At 37.8% G+C, this 11079-nt stretch overlaps 1 protein-coding gene across 1 annotated transcript; it reads right to left on the bottom strand.

Annotated features, from left to right (window-relative positions):
• Positions 1-1812: 1812 nt before the first annotated feature.
• Positions 1813-2775, bottom strand: Or2w3 (olfactory receptor family 2 subfamily W member 3). The gene has a single exon (XM_020179483.1). The coding sequence runs from the start codon at positions 2773-2775 to the stop codon at positions 1813-1815; it is 963 nt and encodes a 320-aa protein (XP_020035072.1).
• Between the last annotated feature and the right edge of the window lie 8304 nt (positions 2776-11079).

The raw sequence follows: 11079 nt of genomic DNA, 5'->3' as shown, positions 1-11079 counted from the left end.
TGTCAAAGGAGATGACTTCATCCCCTTCGCAATACAGAGGATATTTCTCACTGAGGTACATCCATGGGATGATGGAGGAACTGCCTAAGGGCAGTTGCAAAAGGTAGTACCAGAGTATCACTGTAGTCTGAGGAAGAGGCACCAGCTGAACTGGTTCTTATGTGGAAAATTCTTTCTTTACAGTTAGCCTTTTATCAGAGCACAGCAAAGTATGGGAATTTCTTACCTGCCATTATTTTCTGGGAGCACTAGGCTCAAGTAAAACATCCTAGGCCTGGTTTACACCCCATGATCTGAGTCTCTTAAAAAATTCATAGCAACTATGATTATAATCTGTACTTAGAAATTTCTTTTGCTAAAAACCAATAACTCTTTACCTGGGCTCACAAATTAACTAAAAGCAAGAGAAAAGCTTGGCATTTCTGTGTCTGTCTTTGCTCTGAGCTTTTCTCTCCTCTCTGCAATCAGTTTGTAATCACCTTGGAATCCAGAAAGGAAGGACAGACTGATGATAACAGCTTCACTACATCTTAGAAAAGGCATCTCATGGCAACTAAATTGCTCCCTCAAGTGATAACAACTTCACCAGAACTGTTTCACAACCAGAACTGAGACAGTGATCAGTCAAGCCACACTGTTGACTGAGAATGTTTAACAATGCATACCTCTCTCCCTCTACCAAAATTATTTCTCTATTTCAGCATAAAGTTCATGCCTGAACCCCAAAGATGGGCTGAATTGCTAACTTTGCCTCTTCCTGTTATAAATCTCTTTTCTCTGCTCTTTACCACTACTCATCTTTTTATTTGGTGTTCTGAGTTAAGTGGCCAGACCTGACTTGTGGAACCTCTAGAGGTAGGGCTTGTGGGCTAGACTCCTGTTTCATCTTTAGTGAGGACTCCATAGCACAGAACTGTCAGAAGAACCAACAAAAAAAATCACCTAACATTGTGCAAACTAAAAAAACTACCTTTTCTTTAGAGTTAAGCAAACTACTTTGCTCTCTCTGGGACATTCTTTGCCCAGAGGCAAGAGACCTGGCAACTTAGATTCCCTTGGAGATGCTCTGTGGCGTCTACTCAGACCATGAGTGAATTCTTTGCAAAGGGAGGAAGTGTTTGGAGAAGTCATGAGAGCAAGGCCTGGTTCTCCAATAAGCTCTCCCTCAGTGGGCTCATTACAAAGAGGGACTTGTGGAAGTAAATCCAACTATCACACATGTAGATCACTGTCATTCTCTTACTCACCATTCGCCTATCCAGGTCATTAATTCTCTAAAAGAGTGGTTTGCATATTCATATCGGTGTCCCCTTAAAGCAACTGAGTCTTTCTGCCAGTAAGCTCTGGGGCTGGTGCACTTTCATATGTGGTATGCTGGGGAGAAAATTAGAGAGGGCAAAACAGAATACAGTTCCCTGGCACAGGAGAAGAAGCTGTGGAACTGAAGGGCTGGAGAAGAAATGTGGGAATCAGTTCTGTTCTGGTCAACAAAGAGACACTCCGTTCATGTTAGAAGCCCTGGTAGATTTGGAATCATTCTGAGTAAAACACCTAGTAAAACACTTGGATCTCTGGGAGAAGTTGGTGAAACCTTATCTTTACAACTATCTCATTTTGTTCTTTGGATCTGCTGTATAGATAGATCACCAAGAGGGGTTTTTGGATGATAAACCTCATGTAGTTCATTTTACAACAGTAATGTGGGAACTAAAATAAGTTGTTGAGAGTTGCAGGCCAAAACAGGATCTGATCCAACAACGCTGTTGCTATCAACAGCCCTGGATGGAATGATGCCCAGGTTGGGGAGATGCCTCATCCTCCCATTCTCCCTCCCTCCTTTCCGAACTCCCTGTCACCTTTTAACAGCCTTCTCAGTGCCCCCTTCACCTCCTTGTTTCTGAGGGTGTAGATCAGAGGATTGAGAAGTGGGGTAACAATGTTGTAAATGAGGGTGAGGAACTTTCCCTGATCCTGAGAGGAGCTGTTTCCTGGCTGCATGTACATGTAGATGATGTTTCCATAGAAAAGGGAGACTACAGTGAGATGAGAGCCACACGTGTTAAAGGCCTTTTGCCTCCCTGATGATGACTGAATTTGTAACACAGCCCTCACAATGTAGCCATAAGAGACCAAGATAAACACCAAGGGTGACAGCACAATGCCCACTGCCAGGACAAACACAGTGCCTTCAATGGCAGCTGTGTTGACACAGGCCATCCTGATCAGAGCTGGCATCTCACACAGGAAGTGGTCCACGTGGTAGTGCCTACAACGGGGTAAGCCTAGAGTCACTGGAGACATAATCAAAGAGTTGGCCACCCCACAGCCCCAAGCCACCAACACCAAACCCAGGCAGAGTTTGGGACTCATGATCACTGTGTAGTGAAGGGGCTTGCAGACAGCAGCAAACCGGTCATACGCCATTACAGCCAGAAGCAGGCACTCCACACTCCCAAGACCCAGGAATAGGAAGAGCTGGATGACACAGCCTGTGTAGCTGATGGTCTTGTCATGTCCATTAAGATTATAGAGCAGCTGAGGGATTGAGCTAGTGGTGAAACTGAGGTCCAAGAAGGAGAGGTGGGTGAGGAAGTAGTACATGGGAGTGTGAAGGTGGGGGTCCAGCCGGGATACCAGGATGATGATGGTATTGCCCATAAGAGTCAGAAGATAGGCTACCAATATGACCACAAAGAGGATCCTCTCCAAATTGGGGCGGTCAGAAAAACCCAAAAGGATGAAATAGTTCTGGGTGCTGTCATTAGCTCCATCCATTTCTATTGCACCTGAAGAAAAATGTGAATACTAAAATCATAACAGCAGATAGTAAGGGTGCACTAGTAAGTCAGGCATTTTGTGCTTTTTACATTCATTTACTCATCTGGCCCAACAACAATAGGGACTCGACACTATTACTATCATCCCAACCTACAGGAAAACAAACTGAAACACATGTGGGTTAACAAATTGTCATACATAGAAAGGGGCAGAGTGGAATTTGAACCCCAAAAATGTGACTTAGATCTTTATCTTTAACCCCTACCAGTCCTGCCTCCAATTTCAATAAAGTGAGAAAAAAAATCCTGCCATGACCCAACCTTTTATTCTTCTAAAAACCCACATTCCCAAACTCCTGACAAAACCTGGAAACATGAAATACTCAAAAAATAAATTAACAGTATTCATAAAATACCAAATACAGGTTTGAATAACATAGATCCACTTTCATACAGATTGTTTTAAATAAATTTATTGGAAAAAATTTAGGAAATTTGCAACAAATTGAAAAAACTCAAGAACAAACTATATAGCACATGATTATCAAAAAAATTAAGAAAAAGTTTGATTTGTCATGAATGCATTAAATATGTGTAGCTAAAAGTACATGTTGTTATTGCAGTGGAGAGAATTGTGAAGAAACGTAAAGATGAAGTACTAAATTAACTGGGTAAAATTAACTGTGGCACAAATTGTATTTTCAGATCCACGTTGTAGCCTCTGTATGTTGCTATTGCTGTGAACTGAAGCATTTAGAGTATCTGTCAGAAACACTTGTATGACATTCCTTACTTCTGATTGAGCAGTTCATCTTTCCATTAAATGCTGTATAGCAGTAAAAAGTGATCTTTTAGGATTCTTGAACACTTTTCACTGTATATTACACATATGACATGCAAAATACATGTTGATGGACCGTTTATGTTACCTGTCAGGCTTCTGTACAATATCAAGGTACTAGTCGCTAATTTCAAGGGAAGTCAAATGCTTTACACAAGTTTCAGACTGTGAAAATGGTCCACACCCTTAACACTCATGTTGTTCATGGGTCAACTTTATATCCAAAATACTCTTGATCCCAAAAATACACCTCATCAATTTTATTATTACTGTTGAAGTAATTTTAGATGACCTGAGTAGAAAAATAGTACATGAGATAATAGATTAGTAAAGTAACATACACAGAAAACATGTCTTTGTTGGGTTTGGAACTGAAGAAATAACAGTATTTGTTTTTTTCTTCCAAAGTATATGGAAAAAAAAATCACTGCTTGAAGAAAAAAAATCACAAAATTTATAATAAATAATGCAATTTTAATGCAAAAAATGACATACATGTACAGAAACCTGTATCAAATTCCACCTTATAAAATGTATCACTTTCTAACCAAAGCATGTTGGGTGATATAAGCCACAAGTTTTGCAGACCAAGATTAATCAGCTCTAGCAATAGTGCCAAATGTCTCTGTTAAAATCCTGGAACAACAGGATATGATTATAATATTATGGAAAGTTCATTTCAGAATTTTCTCATCTAAATGGTAGTAATGAATGTAACTGACTTATTTTAAAATATCATTTGAAATTTTAATATATATAAAATACAAATGTATAAAATATATAAAAGTCTGATAAATATAGAAGTTTCCATGTATGTTAAATAAAGCTGATGTGGCATGTAAACAGAGAATAGGAAAATAAGACCAAGAGATTAAACACAGAAATTTTGAAGAAAAAAAAATCTATGAGGACAAAGTACATTAAAATATATCTAAACATACTTTGAAAATAAAATCATTAAAACATAAACTGCCAAGCACAGGAGTACAATCCTATGATTCCAGCACTTTGGAGGTAAAAAGGCAGAAAGACCATGATTTCAAGGTCAGCTTAGGCTACATAACAAGACCATGACACAGAAAGGGAGACAACAAACAAACAAAAATCTGAAAAAACAAAAAACTCAACCCAAGATGTGTCTCAGTGGTGAAGCATTCACATTGCATGCACAATGTCCCAGGTTCAATACCTTGTGCTGCAAACAAACAAACAAACAAAAACAAAGACAAAATATAGTAACTTACAAAATTTTGTGGAGAAGAGGCTAGACCCCTACCTTACTCTTTATCCCAAAACAAATCACAAGTAATATCATAAACATCTGAAAATATAAGTACTATAAGAAGACATGATGATTTTTTTCTTGATCATCTTGGAGTGTTAAATTTCATAAGCCAACTCTCAATCCTCAAAACCTGTGAAGTAAAATAAGAATTAACTTGATTTCATACTAAAACATCTATAGTATAGGAAACACTACTACTATCATCTTAAAAATGACAATAGTAGTAATTTCAGCAAGACAATTCAAAGTCTCCTTGCTTAATTTTTTTTGAAAATTGGCAAGAACCAGGCACTGGTTGCCTATGCCTATAATCCTCATTGCTTGGAGGTTGAGCTTGGAAGGATAACAGTTCAAGGCTCAGCCTGGGCAAAAAGTTATGAAGACCCCAATTACCATGGAAAAAAGCTGAGTGTATTGATGAGTGCCTGTCATTGTATGGTGGGTAGCTTAAAATGGAGGATCACAGTCCAGGCTGGTTTCAGAAAAGGCAAGACCCCTCACCTCCAAAACAACCGGAGCCAAAATGGCTGCAGGTATGACTCAAGCAGTAGAGCACCTACTTAGCAAGCTGGAATCCATGAGTTTAAATTCAGTACTACTGCCAAAAATAATTGGCAAGAAAATCCTATCACAAAATAAAATTAGTAATAACTTGGAGGAACATTTTACAAGAAAATAACTGCTTTTCAGGCAAATGACTTACTTTATTTTTTTTTTTCATTTTTCTTTTATTATTCATATGTGCATACAAGGCTTGGTTTATTTCTCCCCCCTGCCCCCACCCCCTCCCTTACCACCCACTCCACCCCCTCCCGCTCCCCCCCTCAATACCCAGCAGAAACTATTTTGCCCTTATCTCTAATTTTGTTGTAGAGAGAGTATAAGCAATAATAGGAAGGAACAAGGGGTTTTGCTGGTTGAGATAAGGATAGCTATACAGGGCATTGACTCACATTGATTTCCTGTGCGTGGGTGTTGAAATGCTCTCAATGATGATTGAGGATATAAAGTTAAAATAAGAATATTTACATTTTAGATAGGTAAATATAAAAATTAAAAGTGTGGTGATATCCAGCATAGTGAATGTAGAAAATGAGGACTGGGTATGGTGGCTCACACTTAAAATCTCAACTATTTGGGAGGCAGAGATCAGGGGGATGAGTTTTGAGGCTGATCTAGGCAAAAAATTAGTAACACCCACCTCAAGAAATTAGGTGGGCGTGGCAGCACATGCCTGTGGTTATTCAGGAGGCTTAGGTTGGAGGATCATGGTCAGAGACCAGTCCCCCAGACAAAAATGAAAGATCCTATCCAAAAAATAACTAAAGCTAAAAAGGTCTAGGGCATGACTCAAGTGGTAGAGTGTAGGCCCCAAAGTTCAAAGCCCAGTAGTGTCACACACACAAAATAAAGTGTGGCAAATAAGCCCATTTTCATATACTCTTGATGGGATTTTAAATTGGAATAGTATCTTTGAAGAGATATTTTTAAAAGATCACTACTTAAAAATACTTGCATCTTGACATTTTACATGTTACTTTAACAGAAGAAACTTCTTTCTTTCATAAAATTTAAAACATTCCTTTCCACATTAATTGCACATCCAGAAATCTGCCCTCCATTTATTAACCCTCAATCAGTACATATACATCCTCAAATTCTTCAATACTCAGAAGAAGCAATGCTTTTACTTTAAGTTAAAGACCTTATTAAATACATAATAAGGCTTTTATGGAGTTGAAACAAATAGTTACTAAATTCAAATAAGTATAGTTATACGCATCAGATGAAATTTGTCCACTGAAAAGGTATTAATTTCAAAAAGTAGGAAACAAAACATAATGTGCAGTGAGATTATATGTAACATGATTCCATTGTTTTGGTCACAAACTCTCTCTCTCTCTCTCTCTCTCTCTTCCTGTATATCTGGTCTATCTATCACCAATCTATCACCATCTATCTATCTATCTATCTATCTATCTATCACTATCTATCTATCTGTCTATCTATCTATCTATCTATCTATCTATCTATCTATCTATCTATCTTTCTACCTATCTATATTAAAGTAGCACCAGTATCTGGAAGGATACACTTTTATAGTGAGATAGTGGTTAAGGGAGACTTTCATGTTCATATAATCTCTTCTATAAAATAATTAATAATCACAAATCATTTGTTTTTTAAAAGGAATGCAGAAATAAGTATGCATATAGTATATGACTCTTAGAAAAGTTCCCTATGGGTGATTTTTTTGCGGAGGACTTGGTTTGAACTCAGCTTTACGCTTGCAAAGCAAGTGCTCTACTGCTTGAGCCACACCTCCAGTTCATTTTTCTTTGGTTATTTTGTAGATTGGCTGCCATGAACTATTCACCCAGGCTAACTTTGAACTATAAGCCTACCGATCAGCCTCCCAAACAGCTAGGATTACAGACCCTATAAGTGATTTTTTAAAAAATTTAACATCTTTTAGCTTTCTCATTCTTCTATTCAGAAATTATTGCCTCATGCCTCTTAGTACCACTTTTTGTCTAAAAATTAATGAACTGAAAAAGGAGGAAAAGAAGGAAGAAAGGGAGGCAGAAAAGACAAAAGACTAAAATGAATTTCCAATCACCATAATACTTCAACAGTTTTAAAACAAACTATTTTATAATTTCATGGTGCTTAAATTGTGAATTCTGTGAAATACAAGAGTGAGTACTAGGTGCTACAACTAGGGCCAGATATAATGAAAGGGCCTGGGTTTGATTTTCAGGACAGCTTGAGCTAGTAACTCTTTTTTCTTCTTTTCTTTTTTAGGTGCTTGGGATGGAATCCAGGGCTTTGTGCATGTTAGAGATTCCAGCACATAATTCTTCTTAGTCCTTGTTTTCTCAAGTGTAAATTGAGGTCAAGAATGACTTTCTTAGGGAAGGTTTTGTCAAATTTTAAGCAAGATGTTGCCTCATTTCTTTCCTTAAAAAGAAACAGAAAAATAAACAAAACCAATGGCACCTAGGCTTTCAGGCATTCAACAAATGTGTCTGTTCTGGTGGCCAGAGATCTTTATTGATACCCCTGAATAAATCCATTAGTTCAAACTTGATTCTACATGATATTTTTTAAAACTAGAACTGAACATTGTCTCTCCCTAAAATTAAAATAAAATCAAAACAGGAACAGCAAAAATACGAGACATGAGTGCCACTCTTCCCATAGCTGTTCCTGGAAGGTAGTGTCCACAAGGTAGCACTTACCTCTCCCCATGGGAGAAAGGCTCTCTTTCAAGGAGTACACAGCACCTTCACTTCCTAAAATGCTCTGGGAAGGGACAAATGCTCTCCAAATTCAAACTTTGGAGGGATATATTGATCCTCTTTCCTTCTCTCTTTTTTGTCACACTGCTCCAGTATTTGCAGTCCCCTATTCCCCCAACAATTAATTCTTTGGACGGCCTTTCTATGGTTGCTCTAAATGTCATATTTAGTCTGATTAGTGACCTCTTCTTGCACATAGCAGCTTTTCCCAAATTTCACATGGACTTATCCCACTACTCTTCCAAGTTCCTCTCCAAGTGTGTATGTGTGTGTGTGGGGGGTGAACTGAGCAATATCCATCTTTTTATTTTTTATACCTGGGCTCAGAGTAGGAGCTTGGATCAAGCAACGAGCAATTCAGCAGTTAACTAGTTAACATGGCAGGTCAAGTCTTCCTTACCTTGGGGAAGCCCTTCTTCATCATGACTCAAACTGGGAAACACAGAAAGGTAGTACCAGGCACTGAACTGCAGACCTGAGTTCTCCCCAAACTGGTGTGTGGTGACATATGGAAAATACAAGAAAGGGACTGAAGATACAGGATTTTCATACATGATGTTGCATGGATTTGAAAACAGCAGAGCTGTTTACCTGCATGACATTGTGCAAACAGTGTATTACAAGGTGACAGTTATTTCTCCCTGTGGTTAATGACCAAACAGCTAGAAAACTATTGTCCCCAAGTGCACTGTTCCATCCCAGACACATTCATACTCAAGCCACAACGAAGGACATGTATTTATTGCAATTTCTAGAGGACAGGGAGTATTCATAAGGTTAAAATTTTAGATTGTTTTAAAATAAAATGATAATTAAATTAGTTTAATTTAAAAATATTTAACTTGCAGTCTTGAAGATTAAAGAGATTGAAACTAATAAAAAAGTATGAGTACAATAACAAAATGATGGGAAATGGAACCTGTATTTTCAGAGCAGGGAGCAAAGCTGATGAATTTTCTGTTTCACCACAAGAGACTGCTTTTGAGGTTTAGAAGTCAAAATAATGCTTGTATCTCAGATATCATTTTCTCATTTCTGCTTGACAAATATCAATCTTCTTTTCCCAACAAACTCCAATTGCAATATTTAAATATTATCTTGTATTTCATATGTTGTCTGCTCAACACTTTTATACTTAGTCTAGTGAAAAGAGTTTTTTTGATAAATTTGCTTCATAATAGTTAAACAACACGAGTTGCAATATGCTTGTATGTGTTTCTGTGTCTTGGTGTGTCTATCATAATCTATAAACTTTTCAAAAGCAACGAAGAGGCTCTTCATTTTCTTTTTCCTATACCTTTAAAGCTTTTTTTAAATTTAAGGGCTAAGGATCTAATCCAGGGTCTTGTGCATGCTAGGCAAATATTCTGCCACTGAGCTATACCCACAGCCTGGCTTTTTTACTTAACAAATTAACTGAGAAGTGCAGATCTCTGACATTAGCTCCTAATTCCAGAAGTCTACTCACCATTCCTATGCTGCTAGGTACCATTGAAAATCAGATTGCAGAAGACACACCTCTAGCAGGAGGGTATCAGTTGGATCATGAAATGTCTTCTTCCCTCTTAGAATAAGAGCTGTTGCAGACAAGGCAACTCCAGACATGAGAGGAAATGAAGGCACCTCTCCAAGGCTTGGCTAATTCCTCTATTCAAAGGACCACAGTATTTTCAGAGGAGTTTTTGCAACAGAAGGTTGATGCAACTCTCCTGAGGGTAGAGAGGGACCTCCATGGCAGTCTAGGTTCATCAGCATCACCCAATCTTCCACAAGTGGAATAGTGGTCAGCATCCCATCAGCAAACCCAAGTTCTGAGTTATTAGCAGATACACAGAGGCATCTTGTAGGTGTGCATCATCTCAAACTCTCTAGTCTCCCTAGGGTCCAGACAGAAAATGAGGACCATGAGATTCTGTCCCTTGATATAAAAAGGATATATTGCTTCATGCAAGCAAAATTGGGGCAATCAACCCATTCTTTTTCAAAAGACAAAAACACTCATGGGCTATTTGCTTCCCTCCCCTGTTTCCAAGAATTATCTATCATGTGACCAGAAAAGCAGCTGAGCCACTATCAGTCGAATCCTATTTAGACCAAGATCACACTTATTGTACTAAGATCTACTGAAAATAAGGCTAAAGCATTTGACATCTTTTTACTAATAATTTCATATATGAAATAGAACCCATTGTCCTACCCAGTGAAAGATCATAGTGCATGGGTTAATAGAAAGCTTATTAAGGAGCTAATGAAGTGAGCTTATTTTATTATATTTATTTTTAAATTTTTATATTTGAAAGGAAGATGTCCTCATACATGGGCTTATATTTTAGTTTCAAGAGCTGGAAAGATATTGAAAAAATATCTTGAAATTTCCCTATTCATTAAATAATGACTATGTATCCAAAGTTATTATTTTTAATTGTGATGCTAAGGATTGAACTCAGGGCCTCACACATGCTCTACCACTCAGGTATACTTCCAACCCTGTGTCCATGTTTTTAATATTTCTTTAGAGTCAAAAATGGCATCACAAGTCTCAAAATTAAATGAAAAATAAAGAAAAAATTAAGCAAATAGAAACGGAGTCCCTGATATCAGTAAGGCAGTATCAGAAAAAAAGCAGACTAATTAGTTTGAGTCAATTGACTAAGGAGCTAATCAAAATGATTCTAAGTCACAGAATTAAAGAGAATATTGCATAGAGGGGAATGTGTACAGTTGTAGATTTCTAGATATGTCTTTGGCTCATATGCAGACCACATCCATACTTCCTTCCTCCCTGTGTAATAGAACAGATCCACAAAAGGCCCCCAAGCAAACAGCAATCATACAATGAGAGGCTGGTGCTAGGTGAGCAGACAGGTTTAATAA

This window comes from Castor canadensis, chromosome 15, assembly GCF_047511655.1.
Source record: "Castor canadensis chromosome 15, mCasCan1.hap1v2, whole genome shotgun sequence".
NCBI classification, from domain to species: Eukaryota; Metazoa; Chordata; class Mammalia; order Rodentia; family Castoridae; genus Castor; species Castor canadensis.
The sequence above is the reverse complement of the archived record's forward strand: the minus strand, read 5'-3'. Positions and strand labels throughout refer to the sequence as shown.

Excerpts from the sequence above, each read along its gene's own strand:
- Or2w3 (XM_020179483.1), bottom strand. The coding sequence starts at position 2,775 with ATGGATGGAGCTAATGACAGCACCCAGAACTATTTCATCCTTTTGGGT.